This window comes from Engystomops pustulosus, chromosome 2 (assembly GCF_040894005.1).
Source record: "Engystomops pustulosus chromosome 2, aEngPut4.maternal, whole genome shotgun sequence".
Classification (NCBI taxonomy): domain Eukaryota; kingdom Metazoa; phylum Chordata; class Amphibia; order Anura; family Leptodactylidae; genus Engystomops; species Engystomops pustulosus.
Window position 1 is genome coordinate 134,363,956 of NC_092412.1, and position 24,920 is coordinate 134,388,875.

A 24,920-nucleotide genomic window follows, 5' to 3' on the forward strand; every position below is an offset into this window, starting at 1 on the left:
AGCAGTCAGTCAGAATAATAGGGCGTGGTTCACTGCCAGCCTGAGAGAGAGGAGTCACAGGTACCAGACATAAGTCAGGAAAGCTAATTTGCATATCAGAAAAAGATCTGTAATTAGGGTACAGTGTCCCACTGGCAGCTAATTTTAGGTTATATGGGGAGGACTTATAATCAACAGGCATTGTTAGTCATGGTAGCAAAGTTCAGGTGACTCCTGTTATTTCAAAAATTGAAATATGATATTTTTCATGCCAGTAACCCAAATATAACACATGGCATTATAGCAGCCATTCAACCCTTGAGATCACACTTTGTGTTGCCCACTTTAATGCTATTTTTTTGCAAGCATTTCTTTCCAGATTTTTTTTCTCGTTGCAGAATATTTCATTTATTATTATATTTTTCTGAAAAAAGCGTTATAAGAAACTTCTGCATCGTCCTGGGAGAGGTTCTTCCCACACACGGGAGCTGCGCTACAATTGTATTTCCCTGTCGCATCTGATGCTACACGGAGCCGCTCCGTCAGCAGGTGTACACTGCTCCGCCCCCTCTCCTGTGTGACGCGCACACGCACTTCCGCTGTGGAGTCGCCGGAATTACCGGGTCAGAGGTCGGTAAATATTGGTGATGTCACGCAGCCGACATGGCGGAAGGGTGAGAGTGTTGTTTTGCGTTTCGCCATAGCATGTCCTCAGGCAGGAGCGGTCATCTGTCCTGCTTGTTGGCCCCTGGCATACAATGATATTCTCTGCTATGTGCTGTGCGCCCGCAGAGACTCCAAACATCACATATGTGGTACATGCTCAGTGTCTGGAGGCTGTGACATGTCTGCTACCTGGAATAATATCCTGTCATCTGTATTACCCATGTAAATATCCAGTCAGCTGAATAAGGTGCTATGTGTCCATCATATATACACACAGCAATATCTTTAGATATAGTAGAGCTGACTGTTTTATGTACTGTATACTTATGTCTGCTACAGTATCATTAGGGGGTTTTAACATATCCATTGCGTTGCTTTTGAATTCTAAAATCAGAATCTTTCTATCGTTTTTATTGTCCCATTTGAGAAAAAAAAATTGTGTGTAGTATATATATTGTCCTTCGGGCAGCACCGATGGCAATGGAGGGGCTGAAGCATCCTCTTCACATCATAAGACCGTAGATGTGTCTATACAGCATCAAGAACCACTCCAATGTATCTGAACCAACATGGGTCAATTTATGCCACCTTGACTGCTCGCTCCAAATTAGCCCAAACACTTAATGTTAAACCCTGCCCTGCTACACCTGTGTATAACTGTTATACTTTACTCTTTCTGCTTAACTACATGTTGTATATTAACTGCTTTTGTGGTTATTTGGCAGGGAGGATGGGGGCTGGTGGAGAAGTTGGTTACACCAGAGTTACAGTAGTGTTCGGGAGAAGGTACGTAGGCATTGTTAATTATTTTCTGTGGGTATAATCTAGATGACATTGACGTTATTTTGAAGGTTTTATTAGCTCTGTTAATTTGGACCCAGTGCACATCTCTGTTAGGTCTTCCTTTATTTCCTTCAGCTGAACAGACCAGATTTGGTCGAACACACAGAACAGGCGCAAGACTTGTACCTGTTCTGTGTGTTCGACCACCCCTGATTTTGTTCAATCCTCATATATTTCCTGCCAGCGCTATGAACTGCACCTTAGCTGCAGCACTGATTTACAAAATGTGATTATCTGATTGAGATCATCAGTGACTTCTATTCCTTATCTAATGAGTTTTCTGGATTAGGATTACGTTTTACCGTGTCCCACTGTTTCTATTTGACTAATAGTAGTTTTGACAGAGGAAGGTAATGCATCTTAGAGAGAAGGAACCCCCCCCCCCCCCTCAAATCACACATAGTACCTCTTAGATGTCCTATTCATGTTTCATTGATGCCTTTATCCATGGGATTAGAGCCATCATTTTTTTAAAAAAATATATACTTTTATTGATTCCTCTTTTCCAGTCATGGAGGCAGGGCGCAGCAGTATACAATCATGCTACCCCACTTTCTCACTGACACTATCATGCAGAAGAGAATTCCTGAGGATGGGGTGAGAAGCAAATTGATTTCTGTTCACACAGCCAGTGTGACTTTCTCTCTCTCTTCTTCCTGAGGGAGTGGCTAATGATATAGTAGAGTAACACAAAGCCACAGTCTCACTCCAAGCTTCCTCCTCACCCCACCTTCGGGAATTCTCTTCAGCCATATCAGTTTCAGTAAGGAGATTGGTAGCTTTACAGTATACTGTAACTCTCTGCCTCCATGTCTCGAACAGAGGACCTTTTAATAAGTTTTTTTTTTTAAGAAGAATGGTGTCTCTAATACCATGCATAGAGTCATCAGTGAAGACATCTAAAAGGTACTGTGTAGGGGGGTGTCCCTGGTGACAGGTTCTCTTTAACCACAACTAAAAGACTCATATTCACATGAATTTTTGGCTTGGACCCCAAGCAATCAGGTAGGTGTGTCTTGCTGTGATATTAGTAAATCACAGAATTGTATTCATCTTGCATTTTACTGCTTGTCCCTTAATGTACCTGTAGTTACTTTTAGTTACCATTAAGACACTGGACATGGCTACTGCCAGCACTTCTACCATAGTTATTGAATACACTATACCAGTGATGGCGAACCTATGGCACTGGTGCCAGAGGTGGCGCTCAGAGCCCTTTCTGTGGGCACTCAGGCCATCAGCCCAGGACAGAGTTCACCAAACAGGACCAAATCCATTAAATTTTCCCACAGTCACAGGCAACCTATAAGATGTTGCTCTCAGCACTATTTTACAGCGACACTTCATTGGCTGTTTGGAACTGCTTGAAAAGTGAGAAGATGTTGACAGAACTGCATTATCTTTGGAGCTCATCCTGCTGGACCTAACATTCTTCCTGTACAGAGATACCCAGGAGGGAAGCTACAATGATAGTCTGAATTTGCCCTCCTTCTTTCAACTGTATTGGTGGCCTCAGGCGGCCGATACAATTAAAGAAGTGGAAGAACAGGTAGCAATAAGTTACTGCTTAAAATGGCACGTTGGCACTTCACGGTAAATAACTGGACTTTGGTTGTAGTTTGGACACTCTGTCTCTAAAAGGTTCGCCATCACTGCACTATACCATGGTAGGTAACTTCAGAAAAAAATTATTTCCCTATATCTTTCAGTGTGGGTAGATTTGGGGAAAATGTCCACAGATTCAGTAACTGTTTACATTGTTTCCTGCTTCTATATATTTGAAGAGAACATGTTATCAAGAACAAAATGGTATGAGGTTTATTCGTGAATTGTGTCATACTAGCAAATGGGGGAAGTAAGCTTTTATATCAATTTTAAGAGGCGAGGGACACCAAAGTGATTATGGGCATAGTGACATCAATGAGGCATGTATTTTAGTGACCGTTTTACTTGACACTCGTGAGACAATACACATACCCCAGATCAGAAATACATAATATGAATGTGCCCCCCCCCCCAGATAAAGGCATTCATGATAAAGCAGACAAAAGATCAGATAAAGACAAGAAAGCACCACATACTCTGTTTTATTGATGATGGTTCCTGATTCATATAGCGTCAGAGCAGGAGAGGATCAAAATTGTGTGCAAGATGTTCCTACTGGTATCAGGGCGGAAATTAGCATGTTTACCCCTGTTTATTGCTAGTGTACTACGGGGCTGGAAGGTGCAGGCCACACATTGTTCGCACTGGTTTAATGTATGTGATGCAGGAAGACAATATGGTGTGTAAGAATTATTCAGACATGAATATCCATTTCTATCTACAAAAAAAAAATCCTCTTTTTATTCTGTGTTGTGCCAGAATTGTATTTTTGTCCATTTTTGACATTGACAAAATCCTTGTCTGAATAGATGCTGACTATGAATGCTGACATCTAGTGGCCCTTCTAAAAATATTCAACATTTTTGATTTGGCAAATTCTTGCATTCCTTCGATCTACTACTGTTCCAGATTCAAGTTCAATGTGGATGATAAAGTCCATATATGTATTACAAATTAATTAAAGGGGAATATTCTAGGAATCAATCTAATTCATATACAAGTTGGTGCTTAAAATATAAGCTAATGTGTAATTAATTATTTAAAATTTTGCTCCCCTTAGGAGAAAAATATTGTGGACATACACAGTAATGAAGAATTAAAATGCTACTGGCCCTTTAATCAGTCCATCCATTTCTGTTAATTTCCTCCGTGCGGAGAAGACACAGGACAGAAGATGGCCACTGGTCACATGTCCATATCACATGTCCTGCACCTGCCTGGGCAGGTCAGGTGATCACCACTAAGTTTGGTTGCAGTGCATCCATTATGGCCAGTATTGTGGTGAGGGCAGTTACACATCATTACTATGGTAACAGAGCAAGAAAACCTGTTACATCATTACTGGGAGGAGGAGTTTCTGAGAATTAAACGATCTTGGGACTTGTAGTTGTAGATGGCGACCATCATTGTAATAATTCCGGCTACTTTAAAGAGGCCATAAAATTTTGTGAATTATAAAATCAAACTATTTAAGATCCATTTTGTGACTAATGACATTGAGTTTTGTTACATTCATTTATTTATAGCATTATGGATTTTTGTATCAGACGTTCATATTCCTGTAATTCCCCTTTTAAGTACCTTCTCAATGGCTACTACTTCACATGAATTGTAATTGCCTGAATCTACATCGTGACATCCGACAAGTGCCTCTGTATTCTTATGTTCATTGTGCATCCGACATATTTCATATTGCCACTTGTACAGGTTATTACTGTATTTTTCGGATTATAAAGGGCTCCTGATTATAAGGCTGAATGACCAGCAGATGGCAGACCTGTGCACAGTTCAAGGCAGCTGTTGTCTGTAAGTACAGTTCATATATAAGGTGCACTGGAGTATAAGGCGCACTTTGATTTCTGAGAGAATCAAAGGATTTTTTGTGCGCCTTATAGTCCGAAAAATACGGTAGATGTATGACAAATGTTGTGCTGCAGTTTATGAACTGTTTCCTTTCTTCGCTGGAGAACAAACTTGGGGACAATTGCATTCCCAAAGTTGGTGCTTTTTTAGGAGTGAATCTTACTCCTTGTTGCAAAATGATATAGAGCAGTGGTGGCGAGCCTATGGCATGGGTGCCGGAGGTGGCACCCAGGCCATCACCAGAGATGACACCAGGTATCTTCCTGCAGTCCCAGACAGCCCAGGAATTGCTGTGCAAAGAGGTATTTTAAAGTGACAGCGCTACCTGGGACCAGTGGAGGGGGGGGGGGCAGATATGGATTATCATCTAGCTACAATGATCCTCCAAATTTCTGCATTATTGGTGTCCTCAGGGTGCTGATATGAATGAAAGCTGTGACAGAAGAGGGAGTATAAATCACTAATGACATTTCTGTGTTGGCACTTTGCAATAAATAAGTGGTTCTTGGTTGTAGTTTGGGCACTCGGTCTCTAAAAAGGTTCGCCATCACTGATATAGAGCATCTCGCCCTTTGCAATACGGGATGTGTTTTTTTTACGATGTTCAAATGTTTTCATTTTCTCGTTCAAAAATGTTTGGCTCATTACAATTTCTCCTTGTGTGAATTAGCTCACCTATTGGGATATTTTTTATGACATGCTAAGAGTATGGAGAAATACATATGGTTTCATCTCCTGTTGACATCATTTCTAGGAAATTGACATTTTTATTACCGTATATACTTGTGTATAAGCCGAGTTTTTCAGCACAAAAAATGTGCTGAAAAACGTCCCCTCGGCTTATGCACGAGTCAATAAAATACTTAAAAAAATAATAAACCTATATACTCACCCTCCAGTGGCCCTCATGTTCAGCGCTGCTCCCCCGATGTCTGCGCTGCTTGTCTTCAGGCGCCCACGCCCGTCTTCTTTCTTCTGCTGGGCGACGCCATACTAGGCGTCATACTAGGCGCCGGCCGGGAGAGAGCAATGTAAAATGTAAAAAATAGTTTACATCCAGATTAGTTTGATATACATCAAAATACTGCTCTACAGTATTTTTCTGAAAACTAGGTTGTACTGTTACTGTGTTATTCTAACTAGAGATAAATTTAGGAAAAAAAATGTCAGCTGTTACCTTTTCAATAAGATGTATAACTGCAATGGCATGGGCAATAATAACTCTTAAAACTTGTTTAACATGCTTTCCATGGTCTTCAGTCCGCAGAGGCTTTGGAGTTTATGAAAAGAGACCTAACAGAGTTTACACGCGTTGTACAACATGACACGGCATGCACGATTGCAGCTACTGCTACTGTGGTCAAGGAGAAGCTGGCGGTGAGTTTGACATGGATATAGCTTTGGGAATTTATGCAGTTGATAAAGAGTCTGCCAATGATCATATCCATGACATGAGATGTAAGCCGGATGTTCTTGCTAGGCTGGGCTGACATGTGGCCTACAGCTTGTGGAAACGGGCCCTACAGCCTGCTAGCAGACATAATTTCTGGCACTGTAGTTCGGTCGGCAAACATGAGGTCCTGGACAAAGTCCTTCTATACAAAGTCTGCAGTCCGAGGGATTGTTATGTCTATATTGTTGGCAGTAGGCATCTGGATTGTTGGTTCGTACTCAGGGACCATAACATCGTATTAATATATTGTACATTGGGCACATTGTTTGCTTTTGTACTTTTTAGCCCATTTTCTTGCCTTTTTTTCCACTACTTGGAATTTATCAGCCTGAAAACTGACTCTTTTGAACTGGACACAGGGTAAAGTAAAGTATTTACAGGCCAGTAAATCCGTCCAACACATGTCACATGTCACATTTATGCAGATAAAAAAAACAGCAATGGAAAGGCATTTCTACTTATTGCATTGTCTTTTTCCATTGTACAGAAGTCTACCTTAGTTCATTTTCATTCTTTATTCCCATGTTATGATTTGTGTTATGGTGAAAAAGCTGTTAAAGGAGTTCTTATTTGAGCAATTTAGAAAAAAAAGTAGTATCATCCTGTCGTATGTAAAAATATCTGGATGTCACAATGACATGGTGCATTTCTCTTCTTGACAGGTGGAAGGATCCTCTGGAACTACAGAAAAGGTGAAGAAAGGTCTTTCAGACTTTCTAGGAGTCATCTCCGACACTTTTGCACCGTCTCCAGACAAGACAATTGATTGTGATGTTATCACATTGATGGCCACACCCTCTGGGACTACAGAACCTTATGACAGTACTAAGGTATAGTGAGAAAACTGTCTATGCTTCAAATACTTATTCACTATGCAATTGCAGCTGCAAACCTGTATGCAACATTGTGAATAGAAAATATATATAGAAATGGGTGCATTATTTGACAAAACAAAAATTACTGTATATACTCGAGTATAAGCAGAGGTATCTAATTTTACCACAAAAACTGGGAAAACTTATTTACTCGAATATAAGCCTAGGATGGGAAATGCAGCTGCTCTATAATAAAATGTACAGTAATCTCCCCTTATCAATAACAGTGTTAGTGTAATGTCCACAGCAGAGTGCCTGGCACCCCCCGGTGTAATGTCCACAGCAGTGTGCCCCCCGCCTGCCAGTGTAATGTCCACAGCAGAGTGCCCCTTTGCCCATCGGTATAATGTCCACAGCAGAGTGCCCCTTTGCCCATCGGTGTAATGTCCACAGCAGAGTGCCCCTTTGCCCATCGGTGTAATGTCCACAGCAGAGTGCCCCTTTGCCCATCGGTGTAATGTCCACAGCAGAGTGCCCCTTTGCCCGCCGGTGTAATGTCCACAGCAGAGTGCCCCTTTGCCCGCCGGTGTAATGTCCACAGCAGAGTGTCCCTTTGCCCGCCGGTGTAATGTCCACAGCAGAGTGCCCCTTTGCCCGCCGGTGTAATGTCCACAGCAGAGTGCCCCTTTGCCCGCCGGTGTAATGTCCACAGCAGAGTGCCCCTTTGCCCGCCGGTGTAATGTCCACAGCAGAGTGCCCCTTTGCCCGCCGGTGTAATGTCCACAGCAGAGTGCCCCTTTGCCCGCCGGTGTAATGTCCACAGCAGAGTGCCCCTTTGCCCGCCGGTGTAATGTCCACAGCAGATTGCCCCTTTGCCCGCCGGTGTAATGTCCACAGCAGAGTGCTCCCTGCCATGCGTGTGGCCCAATGTATAATAAAGTTAGTACTTGCCCTTTGGCGCTATCCCCCAGCATCCTCTCCTCCCCACAGCAGGTCTTCAGGTTCCTGGCAGGGCCTGTAGAAGCACATCTATGCGATCTGCTGGCAGAGAAATGCAGTGTTGCCGCCTGCTGACGTCATAGTTCTGTGGCGGCAGATTGGATAGACATGCTTCTGCTGACATTTCCAGCAACCCGAGGACCTGCTGCAGGAGAAGAGGACACCGGGGGACAGCCCCGGAGGGTGAGTACTAAGTTTATTTTTTTTTATATACTCAAGTATAAGCCGAGTGGGGCTTTTTCAGCACAAAAAACTGTGCTGAAAAACTCGTCTTGTACTCGAGTTTATACGGTATAACCCATAGAAGAGTTCATTGCTGCTAATTTTTTTTTTTTTTTAATTTCCAGGCACGCTTATACAGTTTGCAATCTGATCCAGCAACTTACTGCAATGAACCTGATGGTAATTTAACATTTAATAAGTAAAATGTGTCTGGAAGATGCCTTGAATTCTTGTTCTATTCTTACTGCTATGAGAATATTTAATAAAGAAAACACTCACTTAAGCAGTCCATTGGTGTCACATTCTTGCCACACAGTACTTCATACAGCTGTGTTCATGGGTCCAAACTTTGTCTGTTTTTAAGTGTTACCTTACATGTGTTGATGAATGAACAACTACATTTTTAATTACTGTAACATGTCTTCTGAATAACAGGTCCTCTAGTACAGTTTGAAGAATGGTTGACTACCTGGGACTCAGAGGAAAGGAAAGCAGAAATCTCAGAACTACTGGTCTCAAGCCCTTCTATCCGTGCACTGTACACCAAAATGGTATTTCTCTATACACTAATCTACTAAATAGAATAACCATGTGCAGTTTTCATTTGTTTTTCATAGTTTCTATGTAAATCATCTGTTTAATTTTGCTTAACTTTAAAGATTTAACTTGGGATGAACATTTTCAGGTTCACATAAGAGTTGTCCCCAAATATTTTTTCAATAGCCTCCAAATTTGTCACTCTGGCTGATGTCCCTCTAGAAGCCACTGCACCTGCACGAACCCGTGTTCACAGGCAGCATGGACATGCATGGAGCAGATCTGCATGGCTAGTTGGGGCATGGAGTAGCCCACATTTCTCACAAAGGCTGGTCCACGTCCAGAGTAGCCTCTGTAGCTAATTAACCTGTATTAATACTTTATTTTATTTATATGCTATGTTTTAGAAAATAGTAATAGTGTATAAAGATGGATTAGACTTGAATTTAAGTAAAATGTTTAAATTACTGTATATACTCTAGCATAAGCAGAGTTTTTCAGCACAAACATTTTGCTGAAGAAACCTAACTCAGCTTGTACTTGAGTAAATAATAAAAAAAAAAAAATAATACTGTGCTCACCTTTCTGATGCCCCACTAGGTCCTCTTCTTTCCTCCGTTTCTCCGGTGCCTCTTCTGGTCCTTTGGCTCCTTCGTGATTGTGTATGCTGGCCGTGCGCGAGGAGCGGAAAGACCTGTAGATGCATCGGAGTATTCGGGACCGGGTTTATACTGGAGGGGCATGGGCTGGCTATATACTGGAGGGGCATGGGCTGGCTATATACTGGAGGGGCATGGGCTGGCTATATACTGGAGGGGGCAGGGGCTGGCTATATACTGGGGGGGCAGGGGCTGGCTATATACTGGGGGGGGGCAGGGGCTGGCTATATACTGGGGGGGGCAGGGGCTGGCTATATACTGGGGGGGGCAGGGGCTGGCTATATACTGGGGGGGGGCAGGGGCTGGCTATATACTGGGGGGGGGGCAGGGGCTGGCTATATACTGGGGGGGGGCAGGGGCTGGCTATATACTGGGGGGGGGCAGGGGCTGGCTATATACTGGGGGGGGGCAGGGGCTGGCTATATACTGGGGGGGGCAGGGGCTGGCTATATACTGGGGGGGGGGCAGGGGCTGGCTATATACTGGGGGGGGCAGGGGCTGGCTATATACTGGGGGGGGCAGGGGCTGGCTATATACTGGGGGGGGGGCAGGGGCTGGCTATATACTGGGGGGGGCAGGGGCTGGCTATATACTGGGGGGGGCAGGGGCTGGCTATATACTGGGGGGGGCAGGGGCTGGCTATATACTGGGGGGGGCAGGGGCTGGCTATATACTGGGGGGCAGGGGCTGGCTATATACTGGGGGGGCAGGGGCTGGCTATATACTGGGGGGGGCAGGGGCTGGTCAGTTTTATACTAGCTGAAGGGTGTGACCAATGCATTTCCCACCTTAGGCTTGGACTCGAGTCTTTTCTTTGGCAATTTAGGAAGGAGACTGGTGGTTGTTCTTTCCATTTATGCATGTATTTTTTTAATAACATCAATGATGCATCTATTTTATAGGTACCTGCAGCTGTTTCACACTCTGAATTCTGGCAAAGATATTTCTACAAGGTTCACCAGTTGGAACAGGTATATAGAAATGCTATGACTGCCATCTGACAAAAGGTCATATGATCTCTGGGTCTCTGGGTTTACCTGTAACCCAGTGCAGCTCTGAAGAAACATCAGCCAGCACAGGGGGTGTCTCCCCTTTTAACAGGGGCTCTTATGAAAGCCCCAGTTACAGGGGAAAACTTGAAAGAAACTCCCAATAAAATTGTAAAAAATCCCTGCTACACTTTAAAAAACGTTTTCACCCTCTTTGCCCAAGACTATACATCAGGAGGGCAAGTAAATATGAGAATCTTTATAAAATATCTTACCAGAGAAAAATGCTACCTAATTAACATATTTTGGCTCAAATCATCTTTTCTCCTTCCTTCCTTATCCACTTATTCACTACTGCTATACGGCTATGTACTATCTATTTGCACATGTCCCGTGAAAAAAGGACGTTTATAAATGTGTTGACAGTGACCATATTCAAACTACCTGATCTCCTTAACCCTGGCACATAGAAACACAATTTTTATGTCATTTTAAACAGAAGATTCTCCACTTTTTATGATGCATGGATGCTGAACAGAACCGGAGATATCCACCATTAAAGCGGTTTTCCCACCCTCTGCTTTCTTCGTCAGCTCCATAGAGATGAATGGAGCAGAACAGTCATGCGCGGCCGTCTGCTCCATTACTCTCAGGGTGCAACGAGGAGTCCGACTGAAGTACGTTGGACCCCATCAGACCTCTCGTTTTTGTGATGTAGACCTCTACATCAGACCTCTACATCAGACCTGATCAGACCTCTCGTTTTTGACATGTAGTCAATTATTGGCTAAATTTATGTAGAAAAAAAATATGTGATTATTAAAACGGACATGCAAGTTAAAGTCTCACCGACTTGGCTCCCCAGGATACTGTTCAGCCAATTAGCAGCATACAGATCTCTCTTGGTGAATAGTCCGGCCACCAGCATGGGTGCTCCCTCACCCGGCGGACAACCCAACTGTGCTAACGACCCTTCCCTCTCTCCATCTCTTGGTGAGACGGGGTCCACCCCTCCTTTTTTTTTTTTCCTCCGTCTTTCTTTTCCTTTTCTTCCTACTTTTCTTTTTCTCACCCTCCCACTTGCTCTGTGCCTATTTTTCCAATCCCACCTCCCACAAGGCTAACCTGTCCCCTCTCTTGGACCTGTCCTTGGACCTGTACACTCTGTTGTTTCTCTACTCAATTGCCGCCTAGCTGTTATACATTTACTTCCTTTTCTTGTATATTTTTCTGTTATGTCTTACACTTGAAAAGAATCTCTAAAAAATTTCTCACACATCATGAAAAAAAGTAAAAATTGTTATGATATGTAAAGCTTTTCCAGAGATCTCCTCCTCATTTAAAGAAGCGCATAGCAGAACTTCAAAAATTGACATGGACATTCAGGCACCAATAATCATAGGCCATGAAGGGGTTAAATTTTTGTGAATTTCAACTTGCAACTAACTAGATAGAAGCTCCCTGATATGTTGACTTATCATATTTTTCGGACTATAAGGCGCACTAAAAATCCTTTGATTTTCTCAGAAATCAAAGGTGCGCCTCATAGTCCAGTGCACCTTATATATAAACCATACTTACAGACAACAGCTGCCTTGAACTGTGCACAGGTCTGCCACCTGCTGGTCATTCATCCTTATTATCAGGTGCGCCTTATATTCTGGTGCGCCTTATAGTCCGAAAAATACTGTACATAGAAGTTCTGTGGAGAAGGGAGGAAGACCAGTTAGCTATAGGAGCAAAGTCTCCTCTTACATTGTTGCATACATCCTTGCTTAGGTTATTTTACGCTTGAAAAAGTTTCTCACTCTCCTTGTGTTAGATGCTGATGTTTCTTCACTGCGCTGGCTGCGAGGGGTAAAGTTTCATGTCAACATCAGTGGACAGAAGGCTAATGGTCCAGTCCTGTGATTTTTCTTTCAGGGATAATAATTGCAGCCGCGCACTGTGGGACGGCTGCTCGCATTTTTCATGTATCACTTTGCATGTTTTTTGTTTATGTTTTTAGGAAGAGGCAAGAAGAGATGCTCTTAAGCAGAGAGCAGAGCAAAGTGTACATTTTGAAGAACCAAGATGGGAAGAGGAAGAGGGTGAGCAAATCTTTACCAAACAATAAATATATGCCGCATATTTACTTTTTGTGCTAAAAAAAAAAAAACACTCGTTTTATACTCGGGGATATTAAAAAAAAATACTAGACTCTGTACTTGCCTTTCTGACAGAACCCCCGCCACCCCACCTTACTCCCCGTCCCCAGCAGGTCCCTGATCCCTGCCCACTGGCAGCGCCAGGTCCGTGCGCACTAGCGACGCACAGACTATGATATCAGCAAGTGGCAGTGGACTGGCTAACTATATACAGGAGGGGGGAGGCTTTGACCAATGCATTTCCCACTCTAGGCTTAAACTTGAGTCAATAGCTTTACCCAGTTTTTTTGTGTTAAAATTAGGGGCCTCTGCTTATACTCTGGTACATACTTTGTTTTATTCTCTACTAATACTTCCGTGTAAACAGTGGAGATGGTTTTGTGCTTTTATTTGTTCTATGTAATTTGTGATTTTAACTAAAAAGTAAGATACAATTTCTGCTCTTTGAGCCTTGATCTAATTATAACTTTGTGTTGGAGAATCTGTAACTAGCTATGGTGGCTTTATGCAGCTGGGGATTGGTGTTCCAAAAGTGTCAACGCCCAAACCATTTCATAAATGTATGCAACATTTTGCAAACTTGCACTTGATGCTGCTGGAGATGAGTTCCAAATTTGTAAAAGAATCTGTAAGTACTCTACAACACAAGAAAAGGTTTTGATTTAAAGCTTAACTGTAAAGCTATAGTGATTTTACCAAATTATTATATGTGATTCCCCCTTTGAAAACAAACAGAACGATGCTTACTTTGTGCTGCTCATCCTTTTCTTTCCAAAGTTATGGCATTTTCTATTCTGAAAGTGTTTGACAAAAATCTTTCTCACCAGAGGTGAAGTGGGCGGAGACTTATATATGTCAGTCTATGTCCCCAGTCTGAGGCCAGTTAGCTTACCCACAGATCCCATGATGCCTTGTGTTCTCTCTCAATGTAAATTAGCATTAAATCCATTTAGTTTCCCACAAGTATATCCACTGAACACTGCACAGTGCACATACAGGATGTATATGGTGAAAAACCTTTACAGTTGCAACTTTAAACATGAAAACCCCTCTTTAAAGAGTGACTGCTGACTTCTCTACTCTTACATAACTCCCATGCCATTTTATTGTGCCCCAGAGCTATCCTCACAACCACATTGTATTGTTTTTATACTTGGTTTTCTATCCTCCTTCTTTCTGCTACATGTATGCCCCAAACCCAGTATACAATGGGCTGGTTCAGTATCCTGTCCAAGTTAGATCCTTCTCAAATTCCTTGTTACTTTTCCGTTTAAGTTCCTGCTACCCTTACACCCCGGCTATCTTCTATGCTATTCTTTCTTCCCCTTCTGTGCATAGGTCTTGCCTCCCTTCACTTTTTCCAGCTCACTCCTACACACGGTCAGTAGCGACGCAGACAAGGGTAGGAACTACACAGAGTTCTGAACAACTCCCCCACATGGGCCATGTCACCTATAACATACTATTTTCTGCCTTCTCCAGAACACCTTGCCACCCCTTTAAGGTAAACAAAGATAAATGAGTCTTGTTTTTCCCACCAGAAGAATTTGTCGGAACAAGCTTATCTCGTGGTGCTATCTACGAAGAAAATGTAAGGGTATATCCCTCTGTTATTCCAACTCTAAATGTGGAAACCGATTCTGAGGAACCAGAACAACAAAGCAAAGAAACTGTCTGTGTCACAAGCCCTTCAGAAAGCAGCGAAAGTATCTCACCTATCACTCAGATTGACAATCCCGCATACCAGGGGCCTACAGCTCCAGGAGACCACTCTGCCAGTCCATCTTCACACCCAGAAGAGCTAAAAGAAGACAAACCAAATAAGCAATCTTCTCTGAATTCAGAAGAACCAGTGGCCAAAGAAAATGCACAAATTGCAGTTCGTAAGGATGATCCACCGTCTGATCTTCGTGTGTTTGAGCTTAACAGTGACAGTGGGAAATCTACTCCTTCTAACAATGGACAAAAAGGTATGGTTATAACACAGCCATAAAGACTGTTAAGTTTTGTAACTGTAATTATACATTTTCTTAAAAGCTACTGGGAGGAGACTATGCTCCTGTGTCTCCCTGCCGCCTCCTCCACTCTGTGTAATTGACACCACAGTGCCTTCTGTCTGTATTGCTATCAAGATGAAAGTCGCATAAATTCCTCTTCCTGTCTACCATACTAAGTTGAGTGAGTGGACTTTGACAAAACCATCCTCTATATCCTTGATATATAGGAATTATAGTGCTGACTTCTTTTATTGGCTGCCAGCCCTGTCAATCTCTGTTCTCTCAGTTCCCAAAAAATGCCTCCGGCACATTTCTGAGTTGCCTTACATATATTTTTTCTGCTTGCAGGATCGAGTACAGATGTTAGTGAGGACTGGGAAAAAGATTTTGACATGACAGAAGAAGAGGTACAGTTGGCCCTCTCCCGGGTGGAAGTATCTGGAGAAGTAAGTACTTGATCTTTGGTCAATTTTTACACAAATCTTTTTTTATATTGAAATTCACATAAGTAGAAATACAAGAGGTGAACTGAGATTTTTATTTTTAATATCACTGCACAGTGCTTAAAGGACATCTACCACCAGATTTAACATTCACTAAAGCAATGCTCATTACCTTAGGGCAGTGATGGCTAACCTTTTAGAGCCTAAGTGCCCAAACTTCAACCAAAAGCCACTTATTTATTGCAAAGTGCCAGCTTAGCAATTAAAGCAGTAATTTATTTCTCCTTGTTCTTTGACAACTTTCAACCGTTCAGCCTCCTTAGGACACCAAAGCATTTGAAAGGAGGAGGGGAAATTTGTCTATCATTGTAGGAAGATTCTGCAGGAAGATTCTTTTTAGTCTTGTCTGGTGAACTTCATGCTTGGGTGATGGCCTGGGTGCCCACAGAGAGGGTTCCGAGTGCCGCCACCCGTGCCATAGGTTCGCCACCACTGCCTTAGGGGTTAATGGTCAGTGTTTCTCCCATCTTTATCAACGTCCAATAAAGAACCTTATAAATATACGCTCCAGGCCTCAAGGCTCTGTCCGATAATAAAATATGCAAGCCCCCTTTAGCTACATTCATTTTTCAAGCCCAAGCGCTGCGGTTGCCCAGCCGTCTGCAAATCTTGCATCTGTGTCTTCAGTATTAGACACGTTCAGTACACAACAAAAGGGATGTTCTATAGTCATAATAAGTGACACATTGACAAGGTGAAATTCAAAGTGAATACCTCTTATCATTATGAAGATTAGATACATCATATTCCTATATTTACATGAATAAATCATCATAAAATTACTAAAAATAAAAATAGCCAAAAATCTGCATTTCAGCTGGCAATTTTAACGCAGACACAACTTGCTACTAACGGGAGCCTGTCACCAACTGCACGACTGTTAAACCCCCAAACATACCTTATAGGATGTAGTAAATGTTGTCCAGGCATGTCCTTATAATGATTGTGTGCCGGCCTTATGCTGAAATATCAATTTATATTCACAATGCAATCCACAAATGTGTTTAAAAATACGCCCCTGTTCTGTCAAAATCATTTTTTACAGAATATTTTAAAATTTATTGACCTACATTTTGATAAAAATGGTTTTATCTGTTACAAATGTGATTAAAAACCAAGTATAAGGTCTTGATGATCAGGATTTGTTTTACATTGCTTTAATGTATAGACCTTGTATGTGAGGTATATCTGCAAATACATGTGTTTATGTATTTTCCTTTAAGTTTTATCACAGTTTTATGAAGGTGTCTGTAGTTCTTGAAGACAAATAGAATTGTCAGCTTCTCTGCTTTCAAAATAATGAAGCTTTTAGGGATGCACTTTTTAATGTGTGTAATTTGTGTATTGTATGTAAAAACCATAACAAAATGCAAAATAGATTTTGTTTTTACATGTCAATAACATAAAAAATTGCCTTGCCAACTGGAGGTTCAAACCCACTGCATTTGCTGTTCTGCTTCAAAAACTGTAACTTTACCTTTTCCGTTCTTCTAGCTGGAGGATGAAGACTGGGAAAACTGGGAATAACATTTGGAGAAAGATCACAGCTTCTTCACCTGGACACTACTCAAAGAGCTGAAAACTTTTTCCTCTGATATCCCTTGAGGTGCACTGGGTAGCACAATCGAACTGGAGAGATGAAATGCATCAGTGTGTTTTGCCATTGGAGGTTTCTAAGGCGTAGATGAATATCTTATTTTAAGTTGACCATTTTATGCAGAGCCTTGCCTTTCTCTGTTAGGTTAAAAAACAGTTGACATTTCATTCTACCTGGAGCCAGTTGCATGCGGGGGTGACGTTCCTTGGCAGGGCGGCTTAGTAGCTACTTTTTGTGTTGTAATATGCTTGAATAGATTTGCTTTCTTATTTGGGAACATCACACTGAACAGTTCTGATCTTTCTAACGTAGGAAATTTTGCTCCATTTTGGTAAATTGATTTGTATGTACGGATTGGAAAACTCCTACAGAATGCTTGCTTTATGTAAGACACAGTCTTTCCAACCAGTGTCAGTCTTTGTCATCCATATTATATATTTTGAGGATTTTTCTGAATAGGAAAATTTCAGACAAATATTGATGCAGATACAGTAATGTAAAACATAAAAAACATGATCTGTCTTTGCCAAATGGATTGAAAAACTGCTATCCACTGATAAATGATCTTATTTTCTGTGAATTTTATGCAGAAATGTGTGTAACTTTTTGCTGTGGGGACCAGATTTGCAAATGTACATTGTTATGTTAGGTTTTCTTAGAATTATCAACTCCTTCTATTGTCATTTCTTTGTGCAATATATATTTCCTATTTATTATGGCAGCAAGGCAGAGGAGGGGCAACATTTTTGGTGAAAATATCACAATTAATTGCTTTTTGGTCTTTTTCTCCCTCCTAAATCTTGCACCAACTTTTAGAGTTTAAGGCTCAAATGGCTGGATGACATTTATTCTCTTTACATTTACTGCATAGAAATCCAACATAAAGCTCCTTTATTTTCTAGTAAATAAAGTACATCAAGCAAGGCTGTACCTCTTCTGAATCAATTTATTTCCATCAGTCAATGCTGCATAACATTTAGATTTTGAGACCTGACTAAAATTCCATTGGTTTTAATATTTAAAGAGAACCCGTCAGGCAAAATAACCCTCTAAACCAGTGGTTCTCAACCTTTCTAATGCTGTGACCCCGCAATACAGTTCCTCATGCTGTGGTGACCCCAAACCATGCAACTCGCAGTAAAAACACAGTAAAATTTCGGCTCCGATGGCTTTAGACGACCCCCGGTTTTGGTCGTTCGACCCCCGCTGGGGTCCCGACCCACAGGTTGAGAACCACTGCTCTAAACTAAATATATTTTCTTAAACTGCCATTAGAAAGCATTGCCTCTATCCCTTCATCGTCCCTCTACATGCCTGTTAACTTAAGCAATGAGGTCAGACGAGAATACCCCTTTAAGCTTTCCAGCTTATTCATGAGTGGGAAGCACAGCCACACCCCCTGTTCTTGACTGACAACCTGTATAATTATGTGAGGTATAATGGTGTAATGGCTCCTCCATGTGCTTCCTGGTGCTGGCGGCCATGCCCCCTGCAAGCCTGTGTGTGTGTATAGGAGAGATACAACCGCTCCAGGCAGCCGTGTAGCTGATGTCTGTGTCTCACACGTGTTTTAGGAGGGAGAGCATGTCAGCAGATAAAGCACAGACACTGGCAATGCATTACTATACATTACACACAGACATGAGCAGGCAGAGGAGAGGGGAGGGTAACTGGGGTGACATCACTGCCTCTGACCAGCCTCATTTACATAATAAAGAAAAGTGATTTTAAAATGATTAATGTATGAATTGACTAGATAAAGGCTGTGTTGGGATCCTTGTGAGCTGCTCCAACGTAGTAGTGACAGGACTAGTGACAGAGACCTGGTGACAGGTGTCCTTTTAAGGTCATATTGGATTATACCCAAGTCACTGGGCATCCCTCTATTTCCATAGCGTCCCCCATGACGGCCCCAACTGGAGGATGACCCTTGACCTCTGTAGGGACAGGAAGCAGAAAGGTTAAATACCCCACCCCGGCATCCGTACTCCAGTGGCTTCCTGTCCCTACACAGGGCAGGGAGTAGAGAGAAGTCTCTCCTCATCCCCTGTAGTTGGGACGGTGAGGGGGGATCATAGGAGGCGCAGGGATTTTCCCCTTACCCCAGGCAGTCTCGGCCTCGATCGGACCCCGGTCCTTTCCTCTGCCGCAGAAGAGACTGCATTTCCTCCGGCTCTGCCCGCACCTCCGTGAAGCTAAGGATACCTGGAGCGCGTCCATCACGGAAGTCACGTGAGCCGTCTGCCGTCTGACTCTGGTGATGACGTCCGCCGGAAATGACGGAGCCGGATTTGACGTCATGATGGCGCGACCCGGAAACAGGAGCGTGGAGCGGTAAGATTCAAAAAAGCGAGGTATGCACGTTGATCTGAGGTCTAATGATCGCATGTCAGTCCTGACTCGGGTACTTTCAAGATCGGACGCCATTCTAAGCATTTCCCAGCCGTCAAGGTCGGTCATATGCGGTATACCTCAAGAACCTCCACATAAAAGACAAAGGATTATAGAATCCATGTCAGATTCAGCATCTGACTCAGAAGTACTAAAGAATCTGTTGATATGGATCCTGGGCCCTCCAATTCGGCTAGTAAAATGGAATCTAGATATCTACTGGCAACTGAAGATCTAGAACCACTTTTGAGAGCTATGAGGGATACACTCAAAATAGAAGAAGTGGAAGAGACCAAGACTATCTAAGATGAGCTATTTGGACTTCTTAAGGTCAAAAAGAGACGCGTGTTTCCAATTAACAATACCCTCAAGGAATTAATACTAGAAGAATGGAGTGAGCCAGAAAACAGAATTTCCATATCTAAAGAGTTTAAAAACAGTCTTTCTTTTGACTAAGCTGAACCCAAAGTTTGGAATTCTACGCCTAAAGTAGATATCCAGATCACAAAAATGACCAAAAAGACAGACCTACCATTCGAAGACGTGATCCAGCTTAAGGATCCCTTGGATCGGAAGGCGGACAGCCTTCTGAAAAAGACATGGGAGTGTGCCATGTTAAATTTAAAATCTAATATTGCCACAACATCCATGGCACGCACACTCTTTCACTGGGTGACCGAATTGGAAAGTCATATTAGAGATGGCACCCCTAGAGAGATGCTATTAAGTACCTTCCCCACATTAAGAGCGGCTACAGCCTTCATCGCCGACGCCTCTGCAGAAGGAGTAAGAATAAGCGCCAAAGAAGGGGCACTATCTAATTCCGTCAGGAGATCACTCTGGCTTCGCCAATGGACTGGAGATTTTAGGTCAAAGTCAAAACTATGTGGTATTCCATTTGAAGGGGAATATCTATTCGGTTCTGAACTAGACACGCTTCTAGAAAAAGCAGCAGATAGAAAGAAAGGCTTTCCAGAATCAAGAAATAATCCAAGGAAGCAGCCCTTTCGGGACTCCAAGGATAGGAAACAGTCAGAGGAAAAGGTAAACAGGGCAAGTGGAGCTACCCTAAAGGAGGAAGAGGCTTCCTACTTAGCGCTAGTAACTCCGCTCCAGCGTACAGAAAACAATGACGCCAGAGTGGGGGGAAGATTCTTGAGATTCCATGCGCAGTGGGATCAAATAACATCAAATCTCTGGATACTAAGTATTCTTCAAGTCTTTCAGGCCAAACGCTACACAGATGCCTCCAGTTTGTGCCAACCACTGCACTGGCTACCTGTCTCCTTCCGTATTCACTTTAAAATAATAACCCTCATCCACAAAGCTCTGAATAATGCTGCACCTCCCTATCTCTCTTCTCTCATCTCAGTCTATCGCCCTTCCCGTGCTCTTCGATCTGCCAGTGACATTAGATTAATCTCTACCTTAATTCGAACCTCCCATGCACGTATCCAGGACTTCTCCCGAGTTGCACCAATTCTCTGGAATGCCCTTCCCCAGACTCTGAGACTAATACCCACCCTCCAAAGCTTCAAACGTGCTCTTAAAACCCATCTCTTTAGGCAAGCCTATCACACTCGCTAACTGCTTGAAATGTCAACTCTCCCTTTACTAATCCATCCTATGTCCTATCTCCCATCTGTTATCTGGCAAACAGCTGATATATACCAAGCTCCAGGCTTCTCTGCAGTCTTTTTCACCTAGAACCCTGTAAATAAGATGGCGGCCGATGGCTGGTTCAAGCAGCAACATCGTTGTTTAGTAAATTATTTATTAAATTATTTTATATTGGTCCCCTATGAAGAATGGCTGGACCATTATACAACCTCTTGTGTCACTCCCTCATCTTCATAGTCTGTAAGCTCTTGTGAGCAGGGTCCTCACTCCTATTGTTCTATATGACTGTTTGTTCTTTGTAATGTAATATAGTTGTATATGTCCCCTATGATTTGTAAAGCGCTGCGGAATTTGATGGCGCTATATAAATAAAGATTATTATTATTATTATTAAGAAAGTTACCACATAGAGCTAACCTCTAACCAAAAAGTTTGTCCTGACAGGACAACCCTCTCAGCCCTGGTTTGGTCAGAGATACAAAAGTTGATACAGCTGGACATCATCATCCCTGTGGCTCAGGAACATCTAAAAGAAGGGCACTACTCTCCCCTCTTCTTCTTTTTTTTTTTTTTAAATCAAAGCATTTTTATTAAAGATTTTGTCATTTTTTCCACACACAGTACATTTACACATTACACACCAAATGGCCAGTAAAACAACTGGCAGGACAGACATCACATAACACATTCCCCAATACCCCCCCCCCCCCCAGCCGGTCGCAGCCAGCTACTCTCCCCTCTTCTTGATAAAAAAGCCGAACGGCACATTCAGGATGATTTGCAATCTGAAGAACCTGAACAGATACATACGTTACCGGAAATTCAAGATGGAAACAGTAAGCTCAGCAGCCGTCCTGATCAAACCAGGAGCCTTTATGTGTACGATAGATCTGAGAGATGCGTACTACCATGTGCCAATCCATTCAGCCCCATTCGGCCCCAAGGACATTCACAAAAATTATGGTCGAAGTGGTAGCATTCCTGAGGAAAAAAGGGATATTAGTCATACCCTACCTGGACGACTTGTTAGTCATACGCTACAAGAACTAATACATCACCGAAATGTCACAATGTTAATCCTGCGACAGTTAGGCTGGATGATAAATTTGGAGAAATCCAATCTAACCCCAAGTACAAAAGTAGTCTTTTTAGGAACATTATTGGACTCGATTCAGCAAATGTCCTTCTTACCACCAAAGAAGATAATGAAGCTGATACAACAGACTACAACATTTCAGGGAAGAGATCAATGCACAGTAAGGGAAGCCATGAGAATCCTGGGAATTATGACATCATCCATTCAGTGTGTACAGTGGAGCTAGAGCCACACAAGATCCCTTCATAGCTGGATATTGGCTTCTTGGGACAGAAATCCTCAGCACCTGAATCAAAAAATAAAGATACCAGAAGTGGTCAAGCGATCCTTGGATTGGTGGAAAAACACTTCAAACCTAACAAAAGGAGTATCATGGCATCCCTGGCCAGTAATAAATATCCGGACAGATGCAAGTCAGTCAGGCTGGGGAGCCGTCCCACCCAGGGTCTATGGCCACCGTCAATCAGATCCCACTCATCAAATTACTGAGAATTGAGAGCTGTCCTAGAGACTTTGAGAGCCTGCACTCTAAGTTTAAAGGGGAAACATATAAGGATACACTCGGACAATACCACGAAGGTGGCTTACCTTCGACATCAAGGGGGTACCAGGAACCCCAATCTCCTCAGTCTCTCAGAGAAGATATTTGCATGGGCAGAAACCAACATCTGCTCCCTCTCAACCACCCATCTAAAGGGGGAAGAGAACTTGATAGCGGACTATCTCAGTTGTCAGGTCATAGACCAAAACGAGTGGTGTTTGAACGAGAACATCTTTGCACGTCTCACACAAAGATGGGGACAACCAGCAATAGATCTCTTTGCCTCCAGCAAAAATGAGAAGGTTCCTCACTTCTTCTCTCTAGAACCAAAGACTCCGTTTTGTCAAAGGGACGCCTTCAGTCAGTCCTGGAACGGGCCTCTGATGTATGCATTTCCCCCCATACCTCTCATATCAAGAGTGGTTCAGAAGATCAGAGTGGATCAAGCAAGGGTTATTCTCATTGTTCCCTGGTGGCCAAAGAGGAACTGGTTTCCGTGGTTAGGGAAGATGGCGTTGGAAAAACCTATCATGCTGGAACCTCTAAACGACCTTCTGTTCCAGGGTCCAGTATACCATCCAGACCCACAGGCCCTCCAGCTCTCGGCATGAATCCTGAAAGGATGTTGTTGATATCCAAAGGGTTATCAAATAAGGTAATTTCCACGCTCAAGGCAAGCCGCAAGGCGGTTACTCACAAAATCTATTCCAGGATATGGGGAAGATTTGTATCCTTTTGTGACAGGACTCCTCCTAACCAACTATCCCCTAATATTTCACAGGTGCTAGACTTCCTGCAAGCAGGATTTGACAAGGGCCTTAAAACGAGTTCTTTAAAAGTCCAGATTTCCGCCCTCAGCGCATTCTGCGACGCCCCACTAGCAGGAAATAGGTGGATTCAAAGGTTTGTCAAGGCTACCACTAGACTAAGACCACACATAAAACAAAATATCCCCAATTGGGATATCTCATTAGTACTAAATTACCTCACGAAAATACCATTAGAACCCCTAGAAACAGTTAAACTTAGGGAACTGACGTTAAAACTCACCTTCCTTATAGCTATAACAACCGCTAGGCGTTTGGGAGAAATTCAAACCTTGTCAATTAAAGAGCCCTATCTCAAAATGTATGAGGACAAGGTCGTACTAATGTTAGATAAAACCTTCACAACCAAGGTAGCCTCATCTTTTCACCGTGATCAAGAGATTATTCTACCTTCCTTTTGTCAGAACCCAAAACATGCCAGAGAATGGGAGTGGCATACATTGGACGTCAGAAGATATCTTCTACATTATCTTGAAGCCACCAAGTCCTGGAGAAAACATGACAACATTCTCCTACAGTTCAAGGGAAGAGACAAAGGCAAAAAGGCTTCAAAAGCATCCATTACTAGATGGATCCGGACTGTCATCAAAGAAGCTTATGATGCCAATAACTTGGACATTCCAGGGACTATTAGGGCCCATTCAACCAGAGGAGTGACAGCCTCTTGGGCTGAGAAACGTGGGGCCTCACTAGAGGACTTATGTAGAACAGCTACTGGGTCTACTCACCTAACTTTTGCCAAACACTATAGGCTAGATGTTCAGATCGCTAGAGACCAGTCCTTCGGAAGGAAGGTCTTACAAGCTGTTGTCCCCCCCCCCTAATTACTTATCTGGTACATCTCCAGTTGGGGCCGTCATGGGGGGACGCTATGGAAAAGGAGAATTATTCTCACCGTTAATTCGGTTTCCATTGGTCCACCATGACGGCCCATATATATTCCCACCCTGAATTTTGAAAAGTTTAAGTTGCCTGTTTGTTCTGTGTGCAATAATAACATAAAATGGGTTGCATCCAAGGCCGGTGTAGTTATTTGGTAGCCACTGGAGTACGGATGCTGGGGTGGGGTATTTAACCTCTCTGCTTCCTGTCCCTACAGAGGTCAAGGGTCATCCTCCAGTTGGGGCCGTCATGGTGGACTAATGGAAACCGAATTAATGGTTAGAATAATTCTCCTTTTTTTTTGTAGATAGGAGTATTTTGAGGGACTGTTTAATAAGAAAAATACATACATTTGATTTCAGCCACTTATTAAAATAATTTATGAATGGCAAATAATACATACACATGACTAAATACAAAACTTCTGCCTGACTAGAAACGTTTAAAAGACGATATAAATTTTATTAATTACTATTAAAAACGGATGGGACCAGTCCTATCAGGTACACACTGATACTTTTCAGGCATTGGCCAGCATTGACTGACTAGTGCAGTGGTCCTATCCCCAAGACAGCCCTGTTTAGGGAATTGTATTGCACTGTCCCGGTTTTGCGAGCCACAAGTGGTCTATCATAAAGTGCTTATTTTGATAGCTTTGATAGGCCTGTGTGAAGGTGCTGGTGTTTACC

General features: G+C 42.7%; 1 protein-coding gene across 4 annotated transcripts; it reads left to right on the plus strand.

Annotated features, from left to right (window-relative positions):
- Nucleotides 1-515: 515 nt before the first annotated feature.
- Nucleotides 516-17,798, plus strand: BSDC1 (BSD domain containing 1). Of its 4 annotated transcripts, none has more exons than XM_072136581.1 (11): nucleotides 516-653; nucleotides 1,371-1,431; nucleotides 6,217-6,333; nucleotides 7,072-7,239; nucleotides 8,571-8,625; nucleotides 8,881-8,996; nucleotides 10,544-10,612; nucleotides 12,639-12,720; nucleotides 14,319-14,747; nucleotides 15,123-15,220; nucleotides 16,772-17,798. In XM_072136581.1, exons 1-11 carry the CDS (start codon nucleotides 643-645, stop codon nucleotides 16,802-16,804), a joined length of 1,239 nt encoding a protein of 412 aa, XP_071992682.1. In that variant the 5' UTR covers nucleotides 516-642; the 3' UTR covers nucleotides 16,805-17,798. The 4 variants fall into 4 exon arrangements, with proteins under 4 accessions (XP_071992682.1, XP_071992683.1, XP_071992681.1 ...); XM_072136582.1 differs by lacking the exon at nucleotides 516-653 and adding an exon at nucleotides 658-794; XM_072136580.1 differs by lacking the exon at nucleotides 516-653 and adding an exon at nucleotides 666-867 and having other exon boundaries at nucleotides 14,322-14,747.
- The last annotated feature ends 7,122 nt before the right edge of the window (nucleotides 17,799-24,920 follow it).

Coding starts and splice junctions, on each gene's coding strand:
- BSDC1 (XM_072136579.1), top strand. CDS start 824: ATGTCTGCTACCTGGAATAATATCCTGTCATCTGTATTACCCAT. Junction 6,334..7,071: donor TGGTCAAGGAGAAGCTGGCG/GTGAGTTTGACA, acceptor TCTTCTTGACAG/GTGGAAGGATCCTCTGGAAC. Junction 12,721..14,318: donor AAGATGGGAAGAGGAAGAGG/GTGAGCAAATCT, acceptor TTTTCCCACCAG/AAGAATTTGTCGGAACAAGC.